This window comes from Peromyscus leucopus, chromosome 12, assembly GCF_004664715.2.
Source record: "Peromyscus leucopus breed LL Stock chromosome 12, UCI_PerLeu_2.1, whole genome shotgun sequence".
Taxonomy (NCBI): Eukaryota; Metazoa; Chordata; class Mammalia; order Rodentia; family Cricetidae; genus Peromyscus; species Peromyscus leucopus.
In genome coordinates, this window is record NC_051073.1 from 60,325,616 (window position 1) to 60,352,477 (window position 26,862).

Below are 26,862 nucleotides of genomic sequence, written 5' to 3' on the forward strand. Positions count from 1 at the left end.
TGGTCCCCGGTTGCTGTTGTCCTTGCTCACTAATGGTACTCAGAGGCAATTAGCAGTTGTTATGTGCTTCTGTCTGCCAAGTATTGCATTAGGTTCCTGTCCTCCTCCTTCCTCATTTAATCATGAGCCAAGGCACCAGGTGAGCACGGGTATTATCCTCTCTCCTCCCGGGTCGAGAGATGACACTCGGCGGTCTAGGAACAAGCCTGGGGGCTTGTTAGTGGTGGTGGCAGCTGGATTCATGCCATGTCTGTCTGCCAGAGTCACTGCTCTCTCCAGGGTGTCTAAAGGTGGCCAAGGGAGGGAGATGAAGGGCAAAGCCCAGGAACGGATGAACTGTGGGGTGGGAGATAAGCAGCCAATGTAGATGGGCGAGAGCCGCTCAGAGACACAGCAGATGAGGAAGGAATTTGGTCTCCTGCACTTCACCCAGCTGCGCTGGAATGAGGTTTCACAGGATCCTGAAGAAAGCCTTGCATTCTGGTGAAGGGGATAGGGTGGTGGGAGGGGAATGATGATTGGGGCAGGGTGATTCTCCGGTGGGGTGGGGTGATACTTTTCTGGTACAAGTGGAATCTGGCATTGAGGTGGCGGGGTGACGGGGGGCTCCTCTGTAGTAGAAAAGGGAAACACTGATCCTTACCAGGTTGTACCAGGGAAGTACTTATGGGGTCTCAGCTCAGTAGGAGTAGGGCAGTCACAGTCCATGGAGCTGGCCAGAGTGAGTTGTGATCAAAGGGCACCTTTTCTCCCCTCTTATTCGAGAATGCTTGACTGCCAGTGTGTGAAGGCCTGCCAAGCACAGGAACTGTATCAGGGCTGGCTGGGAAGCAGCTGGCCTTGGGAGCACTCCAGTGCCGCCCTTTTCTCCCTGGGGCACAGCAGAGGAGGAGATAACCTGCGGACCATTAATACGCTATTGTGGCTGTAGTTACTGTTGTTGGGCAGGTTCGTGGGTTGTGACTAGTCTGCTGGTGGCTCGGCAAGGCGATCCAGGCTCTCTGTAGCTTCCTGTCAAGGAGAGGAAGGAGCCTGCTGGAAATGTTAACGGAGGGAGCAGAGGAGAAAATGGAATGTTCAGTGGATGGAGGAAATGGGGGGGGCTTTACGGGGTAGGGAGAGGGCTTTCCTCCTGGCTGCCTCTGTGGGTGCCTATGAGGGTGAGGTCTTGGGGCTGACCCAGGCCTTTCATCCCTTTCTCCTTACCAGTCTTAGCTGTGGCCCCACTCTCTGGTCTGGCCATTCTGATTGGTTTCCTCTCTCTGCCAGCCCTTCAAATCCTGCCTCTTGGCAAAGCTCAAGTCTTCTGTGCTCGCAGACACCCGAAGGTTCCCGTCTTCTGTGGGGACCCTCTGACCAACCCTACCTCGATGCTGAATCATTTGTTACCCAGCTCCCGTGTGGGGTATAAGTGCTCGGCCCCCTGGTTTGCAGCCTCCCCTGCCACGAGGCTGGCACGTGGCCCCGCAGTCTTTGGCCTTTCCCAGCCTTTGCCCACACAGCCTGGCCTGCTTGTCAATCTCACCCCAGGGCTGCTCTTATAACTCTCCCCTTCTTCCTGGGCCGGGCTCTTCCTTGTTTGTCCCTTCTCCCGCTCCAGATCGTGGAGACTTCAGTTGCCTCACAGCCCATCCTCTCGGAGGACGTGTGTTGTTCATGGGTGCTTTTTCACATGTCTGTTGGCTGTAGTCCCGGAAATCCTAGCCACTGCCATCTTCTGTGGTCCAAGAAAAAAGCTGCCTCTCCATCTCTGGTGTTTGGCTGCAATTCCATCCTTGGAACATTCAGTTTAGACTTTTCTTTTCTTCCGTCCTCACTTCCTAAGTGGCCATTGGAAGTAGCTGTATGGACCTTTTTCCCTTACCTGGTCGGTCACCCAGCTGGACCCGATACTCCTGCTGCCAATCCTGAGGTTCTGGGAAGATGAGTCTATTGTCCATCCTGACACTCCCCGGTGACCACTGTCAAGTTCTAGGCCTGCAGGGAACCGACTGCCATCCTTATCAGCCCCATCATGGATACTCATTGTGCTGGCGTCTCCCTGGATTTCATGGCCCTTTCTGGACCTCTTAAAGCCACCAAGGACTTACTTTGTGACATGCTTTCTAAGGGGTGGTGTCTATAGCCTGCATGTGATTTGTCCTGTTTATTAAGCACTCCTGAGGGCAGTTAGGGCATCCTGCCCTCCAAAGCTCTTAATCTTAAGTAGGGGTGAGGGCTCAGTGAGACTGGGAAAGACAGGCCTTCACAGAGACTTCTATGTAGCCTCCTGTAAGGGAGGCCCAGTGCCAGCCCTAGCTTCTCCTTGTATGATGGATTTTGGGCAAAGTCAGTTTGTTCAGGGTATCACAGAAGCTCAACTCTACTGTGTCAGTAAACATTGGGCCAGAGACTTTAATGGGTAGCTAGAAGGTGGCATGTTTAGTATCAGGTGGTTCTTGTTTGGATGACCTCAGGGACTGTCTGGATTAATATAAAGGAAGCCAGGGTTTGTGGGAGGTTCAGATTCCTAGGGTATCAGCGATGGATGCTGTGCCACTGGGGCCCTGTAGAACTTCCGCTGCCTGGCAGGTGCTGCCAGCCCAGGGTGGTTGATCTGGGGGTGAGGGTCCCTGTCCAGGGCAGTTATTTCCTGACTGTTCTGAGGGTGTGTTTCTCCGACACACAGTCAGGTTGTTGGCTCACTTGTTGCTGTGTGCACTGAGCCACGGACTTGCAGTGTTCAGTGCACAAGCCCCCTTGGAGCCGTGGGATGACACAACCCTGAAGGAGTGTTCTCCTGAGCTTTGAAGATGATCTGCACAAAGCCGTGGGTCCTCAGGCGTGGTGAGCAGCTCTGGCAGGGAAAGAAAAATCCCTGACTCCTGGGAGGTTTTACTCTGGGGAGAAGGAACCCCGATTCCGGTGGCAGATTTCATTGAAAATCACTAGGGTATGGGTGCATTTCTCTCTTCCCTCTGTTGAGCCGGCAGTGGGTGTTAGATGTTACGTTAACGGCTGCTCTTAGAGTGTTTTGTGATTTGTAAAGCATATCCAAGAAGTTATCCCATCTGTCAGAGCAGTGCCCCCAGGGAGGCATTATCATCCCCGTGGCACAAGTGATCGCTGAGCCTCTGAAAGGTTGATTGCTGTTGCTGGGCATCTTAGCTTTTGAGGGGCAAAGCATAGACACAGCTCAAGACGTTGGGTTACAAAGAGGAGATGGCGTGACTGGTGTGGGACACGTCGGAAATTTAGATTACTTGTTTGCATGTTTCTGAAAGATATTCAAACTCCTCTCAGTGTGGAAGAGGCTAGCACACGGTCTTCAGTTGCCTCTGTGTCTATGGCTTTGCTCTATGACCTCTGTCCTTTGAAGCATGCTATCTTAGTGTTCCGTTGCTGTGAAGAGACACCATGGCCATGTCAACTCTTATAAAGGAACACATTGAGTTGGGGCTGGCTTACAGTTCAGAAGTTTAGTCCATTATCGTCATGGCGGGAAGCATGGCGGCACGCAGGCAGACATGGTGCTGGAGAGGGAGCTGAGAGTTCTACATCCGGATAGGCAGGCAGCAGGAAGAGAGTGATTCACTGGGTCTGGCTTGAGCTTCTGACACCTCAAAGCTCGCCCCCAGTGACAACTTCCTCCAGCAAGGCCACACCCACTCCAACAAGACCACAGCTCCTATTCCTGGTCAAGTAGTGCCATTCCCTAATGACCAAGCATTTAAACATATAAGCTTCTGGGGCCATTCCTGTTCAAAGCACCACACCTGCTGACAGGGTCCTGGGCCCACTCCTCACCATCCACATGGAAACGCCTCTTGCCTCTCGGGTGCTGGGTCCTTTGTTTCCTTGTTTCTGTGACGTTCATTCTTCATTTTTTTTTTTTTTTTTTTTGACTTGGAAGAGCATGGGTTCCCATGACTTTCTGAGAAAGAGTGTGTTGGTGGTACGCTTCGCACATCTGAGATATCTTCAGCTGGTGTGAATAACTCTTCCCTGATTGACAGGTAGTGTGGCTGGGTGTACAGTGACGCACTTCTGAGACCTCTGAAGGCAGTGCTCTCCTGTCAGTGCATTGAGCGGCCTTCTGCCTCTGGTCTGTCCTAGGTGAACTGCTGGTCATGGGCTCTCCTTTTGTCAGCATTATTCAGGAAGTAATCAGTTGCTGGCCTGGGGGATCTGTTTTGCGATTCCTCCTTTCTCCTGTTTCTCCCCCCCACACTCCACTCTGCTTTTAGTCCACTCTTCATCATGCCCGCAGAGGCATCTGGCTCCTCAGGTTCCCAGGAGCTTAGGGATACTTGGCTTGTTTCTATTGGCCAGGTCTCTGCGATTGTTTGGCTGAGTGAGAAAAGCTTTGCCTCGCACCCGTCCATTCCATCCTGGATGTGAGAGAGGATGCTTCCCTGGAGCTCTGAGTACCAGTGCATCTAGGTGGGATGGAGTTTTCAGACTGTCATGTGTGCCTTTGCAAGCAAGCATCAGTCTCTCAGAGAGTTCTTGTTGACGGGTGACGGTATATTGTGTATGTATATGTTCCAAACAGTCTCACCAGGGTAGATGGAGGGCACAGGGGAGGAGGGGGCTGTGGAGGGGCCGAGAGGGATCTCTGGAGGTAAAGTGGTAGGTGTGATGCTCTGGGAGGGGTTGCCTGGCTTCGTCCTCCAGCAAGAACATGTGTTTGGGGTGGATCATCTATGGGTACCATGAGTGGGCCAGAAGCTGGACTCATGGGTCTTGGCTGTTTGGTCTCTAGGTGGCCCTGCCGGCTTGCCTGTCCTCCACAAAGGTCTCTTCACTCATTGAGAGAATCTCCGACCCTAAGGACTTGAAGAAACTTCTCAGGACTCGCAATAATGTGCTGGTGCTTTACTCAAAGTCTGGTGAGTGGCCCCTCCAGACCTTGGGGTCATCTATCAGGGTGAGGTGGGATGGGGAGGGAGAGGACCAGAGGGCCATAAGTATTCTTAGCTTTCTTTGGAGGCTACATAGGGTACTGGGCTACTGTTGCAGCCTGGGGGTCATTCCAGTTCCTTCTTATGAGCATCCTGTGAGCAAAAGGCTCTGGAACCCCTTACCTAGGCCATCAGAGAAGAACATGTGAGTCCTGGATGGACACCCTGGCTCCCCGCCAGTCCCAGTCCCAGCCCTGCCAGCTCCTTCGTGGGAGCTACAGATTAACTCCCAGGCTGGCCTGTTGCCAGCTGAACTGGTCCCAGGCCTGTGGACTTTTACCTGAGCCGGTAGTCCTGATCCTTGTCTGACCCCTGGTGTCCTGGTGAGATTGGAGACTGAGTTTGGAGCGGATGCCTAAGTTCAGGCCCAGAAACCTCTGTGGACGGGAGTAGCCACCCGCCTCTCCTCCGACCTTGGGCTGGTAAGGGTACAATGGACAGTTTGCTTGGCTCTTGGCAGTGACTTTGGGGAAGGGCAGGCGGCTGGCTGTCAGTGTGGTTCCAGCAGCATTAAGTGGTTTTGCTGCTCCTGAGGATGCCAAGTCTTCTGTGTCCTGGAGAAGCAGCAGCTAGTGGCCGGGACAGTTCTGGGCACAGATCCCCTTGGCAGCTCATCCTCTCCACTCATTGGCACTCCGGGCTGATGGATGATTTGGCCGGGTGTTCCTCTCGAAGGCTGTGCCCTCTGAGCACTCACGACATATGGGTCCTCTCACGGCTTGCTGCTTCTGAGGGTCTGGATGCGCTTTCACCAAGTTTCCTGTTGGGAGCCCAGTGTGTGAGTCTGTTTGTCTGTGCGTAGGGAACTGAGGCCAAGGGAAACTCTGTTTCTTTTGAGGTTTGGCTAGGGGTAACCCCCTTGTAAACCCCCGGGTCCAGGCTGGTTCTTCTCTGGGACAGGTCTTGTGACTGGGACGGTTTACGAGGCTGTCTCATTTTGCTCCTTTGCCCCAAGGGAGGCAGTGCAGACTGTCAGATGGTATCCCATTTATTTTTATTTTTATTTTTGATTTTCCAAGGCACGGTTTTCTGTGTAGCAGCTCTGGCTGTTACACCAGGCTGGCCTCGAACTCACACAGATCCACCTGTGTCTGCCTCCCGAGTGCTGGTTAATTGATTAAAGACGTGCGCCACTGCCACCCATTTATAAATGAGGTCATCAGAGATAAGAGGACATGACCATTGAGGCCAGCCACTCCTGGTGGCAGAGCTGGTCCCATCTGTCATCTCTGCATCTCACCTCTTCAGCTGGGAGGATGGGACAAAGTGGGTTAATTCTGCAAGGTTGGGGCTTCGGAGCCAGCACGGGTCTGAGACAGAAGTCTTACGGAGTTGGAGAGTGGAAAGTTGGGGTCAGTGAGATCTGCCATGGAGGAAGGACTTATAACCATTGCTTTGCCCCTTCCCTGGCTCTACCTTTGTTCAGTTCATCGGAAGTACAGCCCCTGTGCTGTCTCCTCCGCGTGCTGGGGGGCAGGGTCTGGGCAATGACTTCACCTCCTGAATCTTGCTGATGCTTACTGCTCCAGACTCTGGCCTCCAGGGGCTTTCCTGAGTGCTTAGAAACTGGATTTCTTTCCCTCCTCCCATCCTTCCAAGCAGCTTTCCTCTCATGTGGGGTACTGTATGTTGTTCCCCTCTATCTATACCCTCTCCCAGCCCCAGTGGTGTGCACAGTGGAACAATGGCTTCCCTGCTTCAGTGGTTTGCTACCTCCTGCTGACCTGGCAGGGTTTCCTGGGAATGCCTCCTCTGAACGACTCGGAGCATGTTTCTTAAGCGATGCTTATTGTTCGCATCTGTGAAAGGCTTCAGCGCGCTTTGTGTTCACAAACAGCTCCCGTTTCCACCCTGGAAGAGGAGCTCCTCAGAGGCACATAATTCAGATATCATTTCTGCTTGGCTTTGGGTTTATCATGGCGTTTAGGGCGGGAGAAGGCAGCAGATTGCTCCTCACTAGAATCTGCCCAATGGGCCCTTGGAGGAACTCACGTTTCATTGAATCATAAGGAGGTGGTAACTAAGAGTCTGCCAGGTACAGCTATCCAACACCAGCAGTCAACATCCTGCAGTAGACCGTTAGAGACTGGCGGGGTTGAAATCCTGACCCAGAGGTTCGTCCACAGGACTGTGCCGTCCAACAGTAGTTACCTAGAAGTTCTGTCCAGATACCCGGGAATTGACACCCAGACCCACCCTGCCCATGGTCTGGAGGCCTGGGACATAATTCAATCTTTCATTCTTTTACAGAGGTGGCAGCCGAAAGTTATCTCAAGCTACTGTCCACTGTGGCCCAGGCAGTGAAAGGACAAGGCACCATCTGCTGGGTGGACTGTGGGTAGGTACTGGGGACCAGGGCACACTGGCTGGGGGTCTAGGGGCTGGGGCAGAAGAGAGAGTATGACGGAGAGATCCTCGAGGTGACATGGGGTCACTTCTGCCTTACAGAGGGAAGTTTGGCTCCCTGCTCCTGTCTTCCCATCCCCTGGCTTTCTTTCTTTCTTTCTTTCTTTCTTTCTTTCTTTCTTTCTTTCTTTCTTTCTTTCTTTCTTTCTTTCTTTCTTTCTTTCTTTCTTTCTTTCTTTCTTTCTTCCTTCCTTCCTTCCTTCCTTCCTTCCTTCCTTCCTTTCTTTCTTTCTTTCTTTCTCTTTTTTTTTTCTTTCTTCTCATTTTCCTGGAGCTTTCTATTATGTCCTTGTATATTACTTTATTTATCTTCTCAGAGGGTGATAGGACAGAGGGAATCTTCCCTGTTGGAAGAGGGGGGAGCCTTGATTCCAGGCACAGGTGATTTTTCAAGGCCACCCATTTGGCTTGCGATGGGTCTGCAGCAACAGACGTGAGCCATGAGCTTTACCTCCAACCCAGGCCCTTCTCACTCCTACAGCACAGGGTAGTCCGCTGGCCACCGGACTGGACCGCCTGGGCTGAGGCTGGCTCAGGGCTGTGCGGGTTAGGTGAGTTTTGCGCCCTACGTCTGAGTAACCCTCTTCCTATTCTATCTGAGTCCAAAATGACTGACGGAAGTGGAGGGGAGTGTTGGTACACGCTGATTTGTAAGCTGCAGAGGGGAGAGAGAAGAAGAATAGCATGGGAGAGTCGTGTATTGAGGTGTGTGCATGGATGCATGTGTCTAGTCTCATGTCTCTCTAGATTCATGCCAACGCTGGCTGAGCAGAAAAGACTGTTCCCTGGGTGGCTCCTGAGGTCTTAGCCATGGGTTAACTGTGGTTTATAGTTGGGTTGACACATTCCTATCTTTTGGGTGTTTCTGTCACCTCCATTTTACCAGCCACGCTCTGTGTAACTGGGCAACTGACAAAACCTATTTGAGGAGACGGGACCCTTTGGAATTTCTGTATCTGAAGATGACAGCGGTTGCGCCAAGCTGATGGAGCCTTATTGTAGGGCATCCTCAAGAGGATCACGGGGGCTGGGGTGAGCAGAAGAGCTTCGACCGAGTGGCTGGCTCTTCCCTCCAGGTTTATCCATCTGCTAGTACCAAGCACTCGCGGTGTGCTTTGAGGGTTCACAGATGAGTGATGGTGCCTTCCAGGAGCTCGGTGTGTGAGGAAGAAGCAGACCCACGTGCCAGGGTGGATGCTGCCCAGTGAGGAATCCTCTAAACAGGCTCCATGTCCAAGAGGGAGGCGGTCAGTGTACACGGCCTAGAAAGGCCAAGAAAACCTGTGCAGAGGCAGTGAAGTCCGGGGGGTGGGGTTGGGGGGGGCGAAGACCTGAGATGACCGTGCGCTCCTAGTGCCCTGGCTCCCTGCAGCGTGGCTCCCAGGCGCTGCCCATATGGAAGAGCATCCATCCTGCTTTCAGAGAGGCTATGGAACCTCCAGAGCAGGATACCCGAGCTAGTGGGGCCAGGGGTCAGTGGGTAAAGGGAGATTAGATGAGAGGTTAGGACTAAATTGCAGTCTTAGTGTCTGGGGTTAGCGCCAGTGGGAAAACCTTGCGAATTTAATATGCTAGAATTAAACTCTAGGTGGAGGTGGGTCAGAACTCTGAAGAGGCACCTTGTTCAAGAGGCAGGACTGCTCCAACAGCACCTCTCGGTTTATCAGATTTATCCTTGTAAGAGGAAGTCCAATCTCAAACGTTAAAGAGCTTTAAAGTATTTTAGCCAAGTAGGTGGATTATGGCAAAGCCCGGATATTTGGGTTTGGGTTTAGGATTAGAGGCAAAATACTGCTGACTGACTTTTCCCAAAGCGGCCCAAGGGACAGCACTTGGCTTCTGATCCCTTTAGTAAGCCACCCTGAGTGGTGGGTCTCAGGGACTATTGTTAGACAAGGAGATCCCAAGAGAGGAGCTGGCTTCCGCTCTTCTGCCTACTCATTCCTCTTCCTAGTCTTCGGAACGTATCCTGTGAATCCTAAAGGCGCTCACCATGTGAACCTCATGGATTCCAGAAGACAGCTTTGTCCCACATGCAACCTGTGTGTGTCCATGAGTTTGGGGATGAGACCCCCACGTTGTTGGCCTAGTGTTTGGGGATGGCTAGCTGGTACTGTCTGCCGAGGAGGGAGGAGTGGCCTGGAACCCAGGCTGCCCTTTTCACCTGCTGTTAGGAAGCAACAGATGGTCAGCTGCCCCCACACAGTAAGTTCTGCTGAGGCTCCCATCTCAGTCTCTCCAGCTGGACTTCCTGCCTTGCTGTCAATGGAGCGGCCACAGTGGAGATGCTGTGGCTTTGTTGGGGTAACCAGGAGGGTCAGCAATGACCAGGCCACTGAGCTTTTCCTCTTTAAAGGGAAAGTGAAGGGAACAGGGAACCTCAGGGCAAGAAAAGGCGCTGCTTGTAGTATCAGGACGTGTAGATGTGTGGAGTGATAGACGTAGTCTAGGACTTAGGGGGAGTCCTGGCTGGAGGATCAGGCACTCCATTTCCTAGCCCTGTGACTTGAAGGGAGCCATTTAACCTAAGTCTGTTTCCTCATCTGCAAAATGTGAAAAAGCCACATATTCTGCCTTTGTCCAGTTTCTGTGGTGAAGAAGAGATAAATGAAAGTTCTAGAATTGAAACCACAGTTTAAATGTGAGGTGCTATTCTGTTACCATCATTTTTCACCTAGCTGGACGTAGGGGTGACAGTCCCTTGGCTCTGGGGAAGGAGCCCCTGTAGAGTGTACTGGGCCTGGGGGTGGTCAGCCTCAGTCCAATAGCATGATTTGCTCGCTCTTCAGAAGTGTGAAGTGAGCTCAACCGGGAGGCACACGCCTGGAATCCCAGTCCTCGGGAGGCTGAGAGAGGAGGAGTGTGAACTGGAGGCCAGCCACGGAGTGCAGTGGATTTTGTACAGCTCCGGGGCAGGGGACCTGGCTTTGCGTTCGTACTGTGGAACCTTTGGCTGATCTTTCTGGACCACGGTGTGAAATGTGTGCAATGCGCAGCAGGACCTCCAAATTGCTCTCGTCCCTAAATGATCTGGTCCAGAACATTTCCAAAGCTGCCAGCTTGGTGTGCTTAACTGTCTGCTAGGCATGTGCCCTCCAGGGCTAGAGTCCTGTTTGTGGGGCCTCCTCCCGTCTGGCATCCCCTCTCCTCCCTGACATGCTGAGGTGCTGTCCTCTTTCTCCCCCACTCCGCTTTCTCTTCCTTTGCTGTTTACCCCCAGAGAGGAGCCGCGTCCTTGCTCTTCCCCTTCATTGGGCCTCTTTTCTCCTTTCTTCTTCCAAAGATGTCTCTAAGTTTTACTTGGTATCGGGGACTTTGGGGTTCCAGCCCCTCGATAGTCCCCTCTCAGGGTCTGGGAAGAATCTACAACCAGCTGATAATTAATCTTTGATGAAAAGAAATAAATCTATGTACACAAAACTCCTTAGTCCATACACTTTATTATTCTGTCAGTTCTCTCTCTACAAGCTTATACTCTGCTCTCATTTTTAGCTTCTTTCTTGCCCAATATCTCTTTACATTTATCTGCTGTCCCCTCTAGGTTCTAAATTCCTTCATCTAGCTCCCCCTTCTAGGTTCTCATTCGTCTAGTTCTTTCCCATATCAGCTCCTCTCCCATCTCCTTCTCTCTCATCTTGTTCTTCCCCATCTGGCTCTTCCTCATCTTCCATCTCGTTCCTCTAGTCCTCTCTTTTAGTCCTTCAATCTATTTCTTCCCCATCTCAGTTTGTTCCTCTCAAGTTCTTACCCATCTAGTTCTTCCATTCTCTTTTCTCTTCTCCATTCCCTCGTGCCCCGGAAGTCCCGGTATATATACACTTAGAAGCAGTATTCCCTTGGCAATACAAAGCCAGGCTTCCAGGGCCAAATGGAGGGGTGATAAGAATCACATAGAGGGGCAGTAATTGTTAATTATCATTTGCAATCCAAAAGGGAAGTGACTAATGGGGAAATGAATTGACTAAAGGCTAAATTCGGGTAATATCTAAGAAGAGGGATCTTTATGTGCTCAACTATAGTCTTAAACATGATTGGTAGAAAAATGTTAAGAATCTATAAGTTGCTAGGTCAATGGGAGATTATAAAACTGCCTTCTTTTTTCCTGTGGCTCCTATCTGCCATTTTTCTGCAGGGTGGGGGAAAGTGTGCTCAGTTGCTAGGCAACCTGTGTACTGCTAGATGCCTCTGGTGATAGTTAAAGGGAGATCTGGAACTAGAGGTAAGATTTGGGAAAGGAGGAAGTTAAGCTTAATTGGCATATCTGCCAGGCCTTCCACAGGTAGTCTGGACGCTTAGGTCTGTTCTTAGAGAGTACAGAGGTATCTCTGATAAGGTACTTTCCTCCATCTGGGAATGGACCTGGCCGGATGCTGCCAATGATGATAATTACAGGGAGGCTTGAACTGGGGTTCTGGCAGAGCATAGCTGTCAGCACAGAAAGTTATCTAAATATTCTTAGAAGTGGTTAGGTAAGGAGTTAGCGGTCTATAAAGTTAGTAAGGCTGTAAGAAAGGAGGGCCCGAGCTAAATTGTGTAAAGCTATTACTTAATGTCCACCTGACCTAGATGGTGTCTCCTTGTGGAATTTACCTTAAATCAGGAGACTTGCATGTGGACTGTTATTACTGCTAGTCCTTGAAAGTGGCTAGGGGAGATATCTGATTCCAGAGAAAGCTTTTCCTGAGGCTGTTCTCCAAATGCCTGGAATGTGTATGTCCAGAGAGTGATCAGTCCACACTGTTAGCCCTTCTTAGGGAAAAATCCATTGGGAAAACTATGAAGGCACACATGATTTTCACAACAGAATACAGCTGATACATAACAAGCCAAGTAACACCAAAAGCTCCTTGGAATTTGGCTTCCTCTGGAGGAAATCCTTGATCCCTCCAGGTAGTGACTTTGCCATAACCAGCTGAGTTCTTAGGATAGATTCCTGCGGCCCGCAGCAGCTTGGCTTTCTGGCTCTTTCCCTGTCTTTTCCACATGCACCCCGGCTGATGCTCATGCCCATCTATTGACTTTTTCCCTGGTCCCTGCCTATCACTTGAGCCCATGGATTCTGTCTGTTGATGTGCGGCTCACCTCTCACCCACTCCCTCCCAGCTCTGCCCTCCACAGTGGCCTGGTGGGCTGGGAGGGGCTGTGCACTGGGTCGCAGGTGAGGGCATTGGTAGCTCCCTGGTGTGGCACTGGGATGGGGTCTTGTGTGGTGCTGCCATCTGGGAGGTTGAAGTGGAGCCAGCAGCAGACACTAGGCCTGGTACACTAGTTCTGTGGGCAGACCCTCCCCTGGGCACCTGGCTGCTTGCTTTCCACTGCCCAACCACATTTCCTTTCTTCCCCCTTCCCATCTGCTTGCCTTCCCTGAAGCGGGATCGGCTCTCCAGATGCAAGATCAGGGGCCTGCCAGGGCAGGTGTAATGTATTTTGAAGTCGTATGTTTTCTTCTGAGAATTCATTTGAATTTTGCATTTCCTCCTTCTTGCCTAAGCAAGGCAAATGTTACTTCCCATGGGAGGAAATAGACTCCCATAAGAAGTGCCATGCCTGCTCTGTGTGGCTTTAGATATCTTTTGGCATATGGCATGCATTGGGGAATAAGTTCCGACTGAGGAGCAGAGCCGTAGACCATTGGTTCTCAACCTTCCTAAGGCTGCGACCCTTTAGTACGATTCCTCATGTCGTGGTGACCCCAACAACCGTAAAATTATTCTCACTGCTACTTCATAACTGTAATTTGGCTACTGTTATGAATTGTAATGTGAATATCTGATATGTGACCCCTGTGAAAGGGTCATTCGACCCTCAACGAGGTCGTGACCCCAGGTTGAGAACTGGTGCCTTAGATGGACACTGGTCTGGACAGGTAGGTGGAGAAGGGGCCTGTACCGCCTGAGAAGAGAAGCCACACTCCTCAGTCCAGGTTCTTACTGCAGTATCTAACTCATAGATAACTCATTGCCTACTTCTGGAGGGAGGCACCAAGGAGACTAGCCAACCAGGGATTGTTCTTGTAGCCTCCTTTCAGGGGTTTAAGGTCCAGTTGCTCCAGGACTGCTCCAGCTGTCCCCTCATGGTCCCCTCCAGTCACAGCTTGTCCTTGATTGGCACCTAGCAGTCCCTCTCGTCTTATCCTGCCTTTGGCAGTTCAGGCTTCATTGGAGGTCCTTCCTGCTGGTGGTGGAGCAGATCTAGAACCAGCATGCCAGCTGACGGATAAGCCGTCTCCTAGGCGACAGGCTCAGGACCAGTGAGCCTCCAGCACCTTCTCTCTTTTGTCTTCCTCTCATCCCACCTACCCCTCCTGGGTCTGACTCCTCAGAGTTTGAGCTATCTAAGCAACACAGCACCCCATACCCGAAGCAACCATCCTAGACTAGAAACCCCTCCCCACTTGTACATGTCTCTTGGGGTGTAGGGTATGGGATGAGGGAGGGGATGTGCAAAAGCCTCCGTGATCTTTCCCTTCTCATTCTTTGTAGTGAAGGTGGAGAGCCAAATAAAACAGAGAGGGGATGGTGTGTGGCCTTGACACCTCCCTGCAGACTGGTGTCTGGTGCCTGCCAGCGGAGGAGAGCCTGGCTCTCTGGGACTTGTGGCAAAGCTCATTTCTCTGCCTTTGTCTCCTTTTTCCCCTAGAGCCTCAGTCACGATTGGGGGAGGGAGGGAGGGAGGGAGGGAGGGAGGGAAGGAGGGAGGGAGGCAGCGGATCAATTAATTGTTCTTAATCTCTCAACTCAGATCCTTTTAAGTCCCGAGCATGGGTAATTTTCTTCCCTTCCTGAACTCTTAAGACTTTCACTGTCTGAGCTGCACAATTAGTACCTGCTCACGTGCATGTTTAGACACTCTTAAGGGACGGGGCTCCCTGGGGAGAGGGCAGAGAGCTGAGGGAGCCCCCCCTCGGGATTTGTCACTTGGCAGGATTCCTGGTGCCCAGGAAGCCGGAAGTTCAGGGCCTGCCTTGTCCTAGCAGTTACAAGGCAGCATCTCACATCCATCTCTCATTCTGTGAAGTCACCTGTCCAGTCAAGTTATTGTTTGAATGCACTGTGTGCCAGCTGCTCTGGTGACCCCAAGGAGCAGCTGTGACGGGAGGCAAGGCCTTGCCTTCAGGGGACGGGGCTTTCTGATGGGGAGACGGTGGGAGGCTGGGAGTGCTTTGCCAGGAAGGGAGCCCCTTCTTGTTCCAAATCTCTGACAGAGTACGTGGCAGACAGGGGAGAGGAGAGAACCTTTGGGCATATAGTCATACAGCCTGACGAAGAGGGTTATATAGTCAGCAGCAAGGAATCCTGGGGTAGAGATGGGCAAACTACTTCCCCGCACACTGAGCTAGGCCTCAGGACCACCCCAAGGAGGAGACTGGGTGCTTGTACGTTTCCAGTTACATCACCCACGTTGCTTGGTGTGACGTTTTGCTGCTGAGTGGGATCTGAGGCTTCATCTCTGGGACTCTTCCATGGCCTAGGTTTTGATTGCCAGGCTGGGGCTGGGTGGGGCCTGGGGAGGTCACATGACAGCCCCAGCTAAGTTCCTGCTCTGTTCCTTGTTGCACTTGGCCAAGGGAAGGCCATCAAAGAAATGCTTGAACAGAGCAGAGCACAGCTGGGTGGATGAAGGAAGTGCCGGGGGTGGCCTGAGCCCGGCCCTCGCTCCCGGGGACTTAGCTCAGGACAGGGAAGGGTGCCTCGTTGGCTGCTGTTTGGCACACAGGCCTGGTCGGTTCAGCTTCACAGTAGACGCCCCAAAGGTCGGGGTAAACCCAGACCAAGACAGCTGCTGTCAGAAGACCTGCGTGTGTGCTGTGCTCCAGGCTTGAGGCTAGATGCTGTGTGTTGCCTTCCGATGCGTTCTATCATCCCGTCCAGCTCACCTCTTTGTCCCCAACTCAGCTCATTCCTCCTAACACTCTGTTCCAAATCCTTTGCCATCTTATGTCCCCTGTGATGTCACTACCTGCCCTTCCATGTGCATTCCTCATGTGGTTCTTGACTCCTCACTCTTCACCCCCTTCCATGTGCATTCCTCATGTGGTTCTTGACTCTGCACTCTTCACCCCCTTCCATGTGCATTCCTCATGTGGTTCTTGACTCTGCACTCTTCACCCCCTTCCATGTGCATTCTTCATGTGGTTCTTGACTCCCCACTCTTCACCCCTTCCATGTGCATTCCTCATGTGGTTCTTGACTCCCCACTCTTCACCCCTTCCATGTGCATTCCTCATGTGGTTCTTGACTCCCCACTCTTCACCCCCTTCCATGTGCATTCCTCATGTGGTCCTTGACTCCTCACTCTTCACCCCTTCCATGTGCATTCCTCATGTGGTCCTTGACTCCTCACTCTTCACCCCTTCCATGTGCATTCCTCATGTGGTTCTTGACTCCCCATTCTTCACCCCCTTCCATGTGCATTCCTCATGTGGTTCTTGACTCCCCACTCTTCACTGTAGTCGGTTGTTTTTACTCTTTGGCCCTTTTTATTCTTTTGGGGGCCCACCACCCAGTTCCCAATAAATCACACATAGAGGCTTATTATTACTTATAAATGCTTGGCCTTAGCTTGGTTGTTTCTAGCCAGCGTTTCTTAAATTATCCCATCTACCTTTTGCCTCTGGGCTTTTTCCTTTCTTACTTCTGTAATCTTACTTTCACTCTTACTCTGTGGCTGGCTGTGTGGCTGGGTGGCTGGCCCCTAGCATCCTCCTCTCCTTGTAATCTTGCTCTTTCTTCTTTGATCTCCCCTCCCAGATTTCTCCTCCTATTTATCCTCTCTGCCTGCCAACCCCACTTGTCTTTTCTCCTGCCTTGATATTAGCCATTTAGCTCTTTATTAGACCATCAGGTGTTTTAGACAGGCACAGTAACACAGCTTCACAGAGTTAAACAAATGTAACATAAAAGAATGCAACACATCTTTGCATCATTGAACAAATGTTCCACAACATAAACAAATGTAACACATCTTCAATTAATATTCCCAGTCCAGTGACTGGAAGAGGTAATGGCCACAAAGGTGGCTGAACATCTGGGACTATAAAGAGAGGGAAGCTGGAGGCCTGGGTGAGGAGGGGCATGGTGCTATCTCCATCCACCTGCATCCCTCTTCATCCACATAAGTTTTCTTTCTTTCTTTCTTTTTTTTTTTTTGCGGGGGTGGGGGTGGGATTTCAAGATGGTTCTTCTGTATAGCACTGGCTGTCTTGCAACTAACTCTGTAGACCAGGCTGGCCCCAAACTCAGAGATTCTGCCTCTGCCTCCTGAGTGCTGGGATTAAAGGCGTATGCCACCACCACCCAACCACCAGCCAGACATGTTTTCTTAACCTGAAAATCTCTCTCTTACATGGGTGCCTGCAATTTTGTTTGTCTGCTGATGGTGGTGTTTGGAGAGTTGAGCCGGGTGGCTGGATGAGCCCATCTGTTCTGGGGCTCCTGCCCAGCTGTGTGAAGCTGGAGCGTCTACATGGAAGTGAGGTGTGCAGACAGCTGGGAGAGGAAGTGACTTCCCACAGGTGCCTGCCATGCTTGGCAGAACAGTTTCCCTGGAGACTGCTGCTGTGTGGCCAGGTATCCAGTGGCTGTCTGATGGCAAGAATGTTCTCGTTGATCCCATTCAGACCTGGAGATGAGCCCGTTAAACACACCAGGGTGCTGGGTTGATGGAACAGCAGGCTGCCTTTGACTAGTTCCTGGGGGATTTTGAGAGTGCAGAGGAGAGTGAGAGCAGGTGTCTCTAAGGGACTGAGACAGAGAGACAAGAGGGAGAAGGACCTGTGCAGGCCAGGGCTCTCTCACTTGGTAGTGCCCATGCTCCGGTACAGTGGTTCTCAACCTGTGGGTCGTGACCCATTTGCTGTTGAATGACCCTTTCACAGGGGTTGCATATCAGATTTGTACATTATGATTCATAACAGTAGTACAATTGCAGTTATGAAGTAGCAATGGAAATAATCTTATGGTTGGGGGTTCACCACAACGTGAAGTGTATCAAAGGGATCTTCCTAGCATTAGGAAGGTTGAGAACCACTGTTCCAGCACATAGCAGGTGCCGAGAAGTAGGACACATTTGCTCAAATACCCCAGAGTTGTTGTTGTGGTGGGTCTGGGCTGGGGCTTTTGCACTTCTCATGAGTTCCTGGGTGATGCTGGTCTAAGCAGCACACTTGGAGATTTTATTGGCCCCTCTGGAAGGATATCACGGTTAGATCAGATCCTGCATGGGTGCTTCCTGGACAGTGATGGGGTACCCGGCAGGCAGCCTGTGCCAAGAGGATTCCTAGTATATTCTCAGACGAGGGAGAGGTTCCTCTAACCAAAGCACTGCTCTTCTTCCTGGCTGTTAACAGATTCCAGCACTGCTCCAGCATGGCAGGACATTTTCTTTTCGCAGACAGATGGCCCGTAGCAGGTGGCACATGTTCAGAGCCTCAAAACCCAAATCTTGCTCTGGCGCCACTTCCACAGATCCCGAAGCAGAGGGCCAGACTGTTTTAAACTTCCCCAGGTGACAGACCAGGTTGCTGGGTGTTCACTCCCCCCTCCTCCTCCTCCCCACCCCTGTAGTCTTGAACTCCTGGGCTCAAGCAATTCTCCTGCTTCAGCTTCCCGAGCACCTGGAACTATGGTGCCTGGCTTCAGGTTTCTATTTATTACTCTAATGAGCTCCCTGTCTTGCTCTCCCAGCGCTTCCCCTGACTGGACTCATCCCCGAGGTCTCTTCAGGCCGTACATCTTCTCCTATCTGCTGGTCATCATCGTCGTTCCCCCCCTCCCCTCCCCCCCCCCCCCCCACCACCACAGACTACACACCCTGCCTGTCACTCTCCAGGTCCCCAGAACCACTGTCGTCTTCATCTGCCCCTGAGAATTCCAGGTCACCTGCCTTGTTTCCCAGGCCTCCAGCAGATTCTGCTGTCAACACCCATGCGGCGACTCCAGGTAACAAATGGTTCCCGACATTTCTGTCTTTCAGTAACGCGGAGAGTAGAAAATTGTGCAAGAAGATGAAAGTTGACCTCAGCCCAAAGGACAAGAAGATTGAATTATTCCATTACCAGTAAGCAACCCTGGGCATTTCCAATTTCAGAATAAGTGCTGAGAGCTTTTCTTGGTAGTCTCAATAAACACCAGATTTTAGTTAGATTTGGCTTATTTCAGATTTCCCCCCCTGTATTTACCATTATTTATTAGAAAGAAAGACGGGAGGAGAGAGAGAAACAGACAGACAGACAGATAGACAGATACACACACACAGAGTTCTGAACAGTGTCTGGTAGCTGAAACATATTAAAGTTAAAACCTTTTTCTTATTTGACAGGGATGGTGCATTTCACATGGAATATGACCGAGCTGTGACCCTGAAGGTGAATTTCCCTCCCTCCCTCCCTCCCTCCCTCCCTCTCAGCAGAGTGGGGTCTGAATGGACACCAGAAGCTTGGCAGGTCTCCTTGAAGGGAGAAAGGGCAGGTTGCGCAAGGTCTTCCTGACCACCTGAGGGTTCTTATCATTAATGTTGATGTCAGCAGTGGTTCTGGCCAAGTTTATAGCTGTTGACACAAGGGACCCGGGCCTTGTCAGTGTATGCCTAGGAGTCATCCAGCGGCTCAGCTAATGTCGTGACCCTCCTCTCCAGAGATCAGGGTCTCCTTTTGCTCTGGCTTCAGAACCGGCTCCTCATCTGTGAGGGTACCCACAGTGGCTGTCCATAGACTGAGGGGCATGGGCTGCCTGGTGTTTGGGTAGGCATGGTAAACGTGGGGCAGATTGGCAGCTTCAAGCGGATGTGGCTTGTTCCAGGTGGGATATGGATGTCACCACGTGTCCCTGCTACAGTCCCATCTGTAAGTAGGTGGGAAGCCTACATAAAGATAAGTGTGGTCCCGAGCCTGCAGGGGCCACCTGGCTTTCACGGAGGAGCCTCCTTTCTGCTGCCCTCAGCTCTCCTTCGACTTCAGCATCTTCTGCCTCGTACCATCACGCTACTTCTGGTCCAAGGCCATCAGCTGCCTTGGCTGGGGCCGTGTATTTCATTCGGTCCTAACCTGAGCTGAACCCGGGCACGGTTCTCCTCTGAGCCCTGTATCTCCCCCAGCCCCATTCATTGGCTTTTACCACACAGGGGATTGAACCTAGGGCCTCCTGCCTGCTAGGCAGGTGCTCTACCACTGTGCTACACCCTCTGCCCTGTCCGTCTTCTCCATGTCATCTCTTTCCAGTTGTTCCGATCTGTTCACCTGTCTGTATAGCCGTCAGTACTCAGCTCCCTCTGCCCTTCTCCCAGGTCATTTCTTAGTTATCCAGATGTGTTCTAAGTTGCGACAGCTGTACCCGCTGTGGCAGTGATTCTCGACCTTCCTAATGTTACAACCCTTAGTACAGTTCCTCATGTTGTGGTGACCCCCACCCATAAAGCTATTGTTGTTGCTTCTTTGTAACTGTAATTTTGCTACTGTTATGTGTATGTAATGTAAATACCTGATATGCAGGATATCTGTTATGTGACCCCCAAAGGGATTTTGACCCACGGGTTCCGCTTTATGGCTCTCTGCCTGATTCTGTACTCTTAACACCCATGTAGACACTTGGAGATTTATTTCCAGCTAGAGTTGCTTGGCCCTCTGTATTCTGTGTTGTGACATCGACTAATGTCCTTGGCGAGAGTACACTTGTTCCCCAGGAGCAAAATGTGATTGGGAAGCAGGTTGGGTGAATTGCTCACACATTGATAAAAGACAGACTGGTTTGTGATTGGACCACCGGAAAGGCTGCCCTGGAGTCATGGAGCTGGAATGGTGCTGCCCAGAACTCTGTTAGGGAAGTGGCCAGAAGCCCAGGGACAGGCTCGCTCCAGAGTATCTGGTGACGGGAGCGGAGTGGCCTCTGTTGCACTCTTGTGGGTAGCAGGTATCTCTTTCTGCATCCAACAATGGGCTAGAGAAGTAGGCTGAGCATTGGGCAGGGTCAGAGGCTTTGGTTTCAGAATGGGCAGCCACAGTCGTAGGATCTCCAAATCCATAGGGTCAAGAAAGACCAGGGCAGAGGAAGGCGTAACATTTATCCTGATTATCTGGATTTTGAGCATCCAGCTAATGATGCTCTGGTAACTGAGGGTGGGCTCCCAGGTGCCGATTCCCATGATGTCTCATTAAAATGTGGAAAGAACCCGTAGGTGGTGGTGAGCATCAGTTAAATGAAAAAATGATACCCACACAAACAGCAGGATTCTAACATGACTGTTTTAATTCTCTTCCTTTTTGCATCCATATCATCTTTTTTTTTCCCACTTGATGCTGAGTAGAGGTAAAGGTGAAGAGGTTGTAGGAACTCTGAAGCTCAGCTCATGCTGAGTCTGGAGACAAGACCACACCCTCTGAAGCAGCAGTTCCTGACCAGTCATGGGTCCCTGATCCCCCTGAAGCACTACTGAATTAGGGACCAAATAGTGTATGTGCACATAGCAAGGTGGTCCGGACTTTCCAAACTAGAGTCATCTAATTTTGTGTACTCTAGATTGAGAACAACCATACTAGGTATTTCTGGACTAGCAGGCAGGTGGACACCCACTAGCATCTGTTTCTCGTGTCCGATGGGCTGATGCCTCTGTAGGTGTGGTAAGCATAGGCTTTGGAGAGGCATTATCCAGTCCATTTGGCTTACATTGTCCTGATGAAGTATTGGCAAGGGATCAAGGAAGGGTAGATCTGACTTTTGTAGTGGCAAAATGGCTGTCCCTTTCCTTGCTAGGAGGGACTTCACAGTTCCATTTGGACAGACAGGAAGTGCTGTGGGATGAAGACCTTCTAAAAGTGTCTCCCATTTTCCCACAGTAGCTAGCCCCTTCCAGAATAGTAAACCCCATCAGGGTCCTCTGCTAAGTACCTAGCCTCATTAAGGGGTGTTTCCTCTTCTTCCCTCAGACTTCCTTCTTTTTTTCTTTCCTCTCACCCTCTTCCCCAGTTCCCAGCTTGGCATTTGCTCACTGGCGCTTGATAAAGTTGACTGAAATAAGAAATCTTTTTTTTTTTTTTTTAATGTGTATGAGTATTTTGCTTGTTATGTCCTGAATGTGTACCACGTGCAGGCAGTGGCCATGGAGGTCAGAGAGAGGTGTTGGGTCCCCTGGAGATGGCGTTACAGATGTCATCATGTGTTTGCTGGAACTCAAACCTGGGTCCTCTGGAAGAGCAGCCAGTGCGGTTAATTAATGAGCCGTCTCTCCAGCTCCCCCAATAAGGGGTCATCAAATTGGGACTCTGAAGATCCTTGTGTATTGACCCAGCATGGCTGTTCCCCTCAGCCGTGAGTGGGATGGTAGTAGGCCGTAGGCAACCTTTCCTGCTTCTCACCCACCTTGAGCATCTTCCCAGACTGAGAGGAAAGAGGATGTCATTTCCGCCTACCCCAGTGAAGTGCTATGGGTGGCGTAGGAGGGAGAGCAGCGGGACATTATCCTCCGATGGGAGCCCGTGGTTCACCTAATGAAGCCAGCAGTCTTTTTAGCTTCCTTGTCCTGATCCAGAGGGTCCAGGGAAAGAAGTGGCGTGGCTTGCACCAGGCCATTGGTACAGCCTGGCTTGGTGCTTCCCAGCCTGGGCCCCACTGACCCACACACCAAGTCTTTGAGGCTCACTGTTAGCAGTGCAGAACATGGACTCCCCAGCAAGTGAGAAGTGCTGTGATTCCTTGCCTGGGAATTGACAGTAGAGGGGCTTAGGGATGTGGAAGGACATGTTTCACCGAGGCCTGGGGGCCTTTGTTCAGTTGAGCAGAAAGGCTTCCTGGGGGAAGATCGTAGTTGAAGCCCTGGAGTGTCTCTGGATGAAGAAGCCTGCTTATTGTCCCACGGTAGAGATACACGGCCATGTCAGCTGACCAGTGGTGTCACGTGATTGAAAAGGCCCCGGGGAAGTGCTGGGAATAAATTCTGGCCACTTAGTGATGATGTCCATGGACAAGAAATATCTCCTCCTCCAAGCAAGTGCCAGCTGCGGTCTCATGCCTGGGACTTGGATATCCAGACATAGCAGAGTAAGTTTCTGGGTCTGCTACCTCACCCATTTCCTGACTAAAGTCCTTGTTTTCTCCCCCCTTAGTCCATAGTGGCTTTTCTGAAGGACCCTAAAGGTCCCCCACTGTGGGAAGAAGACCCTGGAGCCAAAGATGTTGTCCACATTGACAGTGAAAAGGTAATCTATTCCTCGTCGCTTCTGATGGATACTAGCGCCTTCTTGTACCTGGGTCTCTCCAGAGAGGAGCCCAGGCGCTATCTCATGTGCACTTTCCTCCAGGCAAACGAGGCCAGCTCTGGCTCCATACCATCGCCAACAGGAGCTCCTAGGTGACCGCCTGAGAAGTCTCCATTCTCCACTGCTGTATTTAATATGTTTTAACATGTTTAGCTGTTCCTTGGCCAAGTAGATTTAATCCCTTCGGCTACTGCATAAGGCAGATGTTGCTGGGGGTGGTTTTTCTTTTTCTTTTATTTTTTGAGTCATGTATAACTTTGAACAAATTCTTTACCCTCTTGAGCTGCATTTTCAGAGTTGGCCAGGCTTGAGGGGTGGAAAGGTGAGTCTTGTTTATGCCCATTAGTTCTTTATGACTTAAACAAAGCTGTGGTCAGCCTGACCCTCAGCCTTCCCGACCGGATGTGCTTCTGTATAGCCTCAGACCTCCTTGGTATGGCACCCCGTTTATGTAGCTGTGTCTTCACATGGGGGTGATGACAGGTGCTGTCTCTTAGATGTCACATGGTCTGAGGGAGGCAGCACACACACATGTGTACACACACACACACACACACACACACACACACACACACAGAGAAAACTTGTCTCAATAAAATGAAACGTAACTTTTAACTTCCTCTGCCTCTCCTTTCATTTAAAAGTATTAGCTACTTTTTTTTTTTTTTTTTTTTTTTTTGAGACAGGATCTCTCTATCCCTTGCTATCCTGGAACTCACTATGTAGATATAGATCAGGTTGGCCTTGAACTCAGAGATCCATCTGCCCCTTCCTCTAAGTGCTGGGTTTAAAGGCATGTCTAAAATTATTGACTGCTCTTAATGCTTTTTAACCCAAAAGGAAATGATGGCTTTTTTTTTTTTTTAACTTTCTGGAGGGTTGGGATCATATATGATCATTGTGGCCCACCCAAGAATCATTTTTTTTTTTAAGATTTATTTTTATTTTATGTGTGCATTTTACCTGCATGTATGGAGTCAGATACCTTGGAACTGGAACAACAGATGGTTGTGAGCCACCATGTGGGTGCTGGGAATTGAACCTGCCTCCCCTGGAAGAGCATCCAATGTTTTTAACCACCGAGCTCTCTCTCCAGGCCCCCAAGAATCCATTTAAAAAGTACTGGGTGTCCACATTCTGAGGCAGAAAGTGCCGGGTTTGTCACCCAGAAGGTAAAGAGTTTTGGAAAGCCTCTGGCATGGGGGGCGGGGCGGCACAGGTGTCAGGAGGTGGTGAGCACTGTGAAAGAACAAGACCCAAACCAAGTGCTCCACCTTGGTAGACCTTTGCCTGGCACCTCCCCACCCCCATGTCACCTCCCGAATGCCCTCTTACCATCTTCTGTAACTGTGAGAATATTAAGAAGTGGCTTTTCACCCCTGCCCATAGTCCTGTTGATATTCTGTGTGCTGTTTCTTTTTCCTGATTTCTTTTCCGGAGGTAGAATCCCCACAAATAGCTAAAGGTTGGATATCAGTGGTTCCCAACCTTCCTAACGCTGCGACCCTTTAATACAGTTCCTCATGTTGTGGTGACCCCCCCCACCATAAAATTATTTTATTGCTACTTCAAAGCTTTAATTTTGATACTGTTATGAACTGTAATGTAAATATCTGATATGCAGGATATCTGATGGGTGACCTCCAAAGGGGTCAGTACCCACAAGTTGAGAACTACTGTTCTATATTTAAGTTGAACTAGTAGTTTTAATTTTTAAGCTTGGAATTCCATACTTTTTGGTACCTTTACATTGTAACTTGTTATTAATGATGTGAGTCCAGATTTTTGTTGTTTTTAAGACAGGGTCTCACTATGTAGCTTTGGTTTTCCTGGAATTGACTAAGTAGACTAGGCTGGCCTTGAACTCACAGAGATCTGCCTCCTAAGTGCTGGGGTTAAAGGCATGTGCCACTACGCTCAGCTGTGAACCTAAATTTTTGTAGACTAGGTATAATAAAATCCTTTCTTCTTAGATCTTTTATTGGATTTTTAATCTGCAGAGATCCCCGAAGATAATTTTTTAAAATGAATCTTTTATCTCCAGTTAGGGCCAAATATCTGTGTGAAGGTTGTTAGGATCAAAATGTAGTCATGTTTTAAGCCTTCACCCCTCCTCAGAAAAATTTTAAAAAGTTAAATGAAGCTGTGAAGGAGGGATCTCTCATGTACTTGCCTCATAACAGAGCCACCTTACAAAGGCTACAGCAGCCTTACCCAGGGATGTGTCTGCAGAGATGTCTGTTACCTGGTACTGACCACATCTCATTACTAAGCTGGAATACCTAACTTACGCGTAATCTTCATTTACCTTTGAAAGCGTCTCTTCCGTTATGCCCTGGGTTCCCTGCCTGGCAGACTCAGCATCTGTCCACTCTCAAATAAACGCCATGATTTTTACTCCCGGTGTTAAGAATCAAGCCCGGGCTTTGTGTGTATTGAGCAGACTTCCTACCTTGGAGCTATATCTATACTGCCTAAATACCTCAGTTTCTTAAAGCGTCCCTCTTTGGTTGTTATTTAGGTTAACATTCAATTACAATTCTGTTTTAAAACAAGCGCCTAACCCCTCTGTGAATGTAAATAAGGGCTAGCTTCTCAGGGTTTTCACAGTGTTTTAGATTCCCACAAAAAATTAAAATCTTGTTTTATCTAGCTGAAAAAAGTCTAAGTAATACACATTCACTGTTGAATATTTAGAAAGTACAGCTTATGCATAAAAGAAAACCACAAATCACACTGTCTCTTCATTGAGAAATGGCCGACTACTAATACTTTTGGAGGCTTTTAAGGTAATGCATATATAAATATTTTTACTCAGAAGGACATCATTGCATTCATATGCCATTCTGTAACTGCCTGCCCCACACCCACACCCCAGTATAACATGCACATCTCACTGTGATATTAACTATTCCTCGCCACTGTCTTAATGCTGCAGTTGTATTCCATCGTGCAGGACCTGCCATCGTTTATTTACTTAATGCCACGTTGCTGTCAGAAAGGTGCATTCTGAAATTTCCTCTTATTTTCCTTATTATTCAAAAAGAAAAGGCCTCTGATTTTCTTCTGAGAGAGCCGGTGAGAGGAACTCACTGTCATCGAAATCTGCTCTGTGGCAATGCTTTGCTGCGGCCCTCAGTGGCTCGCTTTTCTCCTCCTTCACGGGCTCTCATTCTGACCAGTTGTTACAGCATTGTGACAACCCCCTTTTCCTTTTTCTATTTGCCACGTTTATTTAACAGCTCAGTTTGTGTTACTTCATAATGTGCCAGGCGCTGATCGGTTTCACAAATACAAATGATCTGGTATTGATGATGCCCTGGGTTGTCCTTCAGGGCATTGTAGACCTGTCGATCCATGTTGGTGGTAGAGCTGAAGCCAGGGAAGAGATCAGCCAGTGTGGGCTGTACCGTCCAGTACTTCAGCCAACAGATCCCCGGGGCCATCCAGAGTAGTCATGAAAACAGATACCTTCACTGAGACACAGACGCTCGCAGAGTCACGTGGGGGGCTGGCCTTTTTAGTCGTCTCACGGAAAAGCAGCTCCTTGATGTCGTTGGATTTTATAGATAGAGCTGAAAGTTAGTAACTGCTCCTGGCTTCTTCGCCTCACCAGTGACTTGGGAGAACCGCCTTTCCCCTCAGACCCCAAGTCTCCTCCTCTCTGATGACAGAGTTGTCTAGACTAGGACAGCCCAAGGTTCTTCCAGCTCCTTTCGGGCTATGACTGAGTCTCATGTGAGTTCTGAAGCGTTCACCCCAGGCCTCCTATCACTGGGTTCTGAGGCCAAGTGGCCAGAAGCTCCCGGGCTGCCTGGTTGTGTGTGACCTCCTGGCGTTTTCTCTTTGTGCCTCAGGACTTCAGACGCCTCCTGAAGAAAGAAGAGAAGCCACTCCTCATGATGTTCTATGCTCCCTGTAAGTGAATGCTCCTTGGGCCACAGTCCATTCGAATTTTGCCGGTGATGGGCAGCCACCTTTCGGCCTTCCTCTTGGCCTTTCTGACTGGCTCCATCTTCCTGCCATCCTCTGCCTCTCTCTCTGCACTTGAGTTGACAGCCTCCTGCCTGGAGTCTCCAGGGTGTCTTGTCTAGTTAGCTGTGCCCTCCCATGCCTCTGGCCCTGGAGTCTGCAGAGCATGCCCTCCCTCTGAGTGCATGCTGTGACACCGCTGTTCACCAACCCTTGGGCTTGGCCCTCTTTACCGCTCCAAGACTGTCTGCCTCCGGGACATCAGCTCCCTCAACACTGCTGGTGTCGCCTGAC

General features: G+C 50.3%; 1 protein-coding gene across 1 annotated transcript in view; it reads left to right on the forward strand.

The window, feature by feature from the left end:
• The window catches only part of Pdia5 (protein disulfide isomerase family A member 5), a 94,534-nt gene that overhangs the window by 18,587 nt on the left and 49,085 nt on the right, over nucleotides 1-26,862 (forward strand). Inside the window, exons 2-7 of the mRNA XM_028886316.2 lie at nucleotides 4,745-4,871; nucleotides 7,194-7,281; nucleotides 18,324-18,407; nucleotides 18,669-18,714; nucleotides 22,444-22,536; nucleotides 26,454-26,514. Coding sequence (XP_028742149.2) covers nucleotides 4,745-4,871; nucleotides 7,194-7,281; nucleotides 18,324-18,407; nucleotides 18,669-18,714; nucleotides 22,444-22,536; nucleotides 26,454-26,514 — 499 coding nt within the window. The remainder of the gene's footprint in view (nucleotides 1-4,744; nucleotides 4,872-7,193; nucleotides 7,282-18,323; nucleotides 18,408-18,668; nucleotides 18,715-22,443; nucleotides 22,537-26,453; nucleotides 26,515-26,862) is intronic.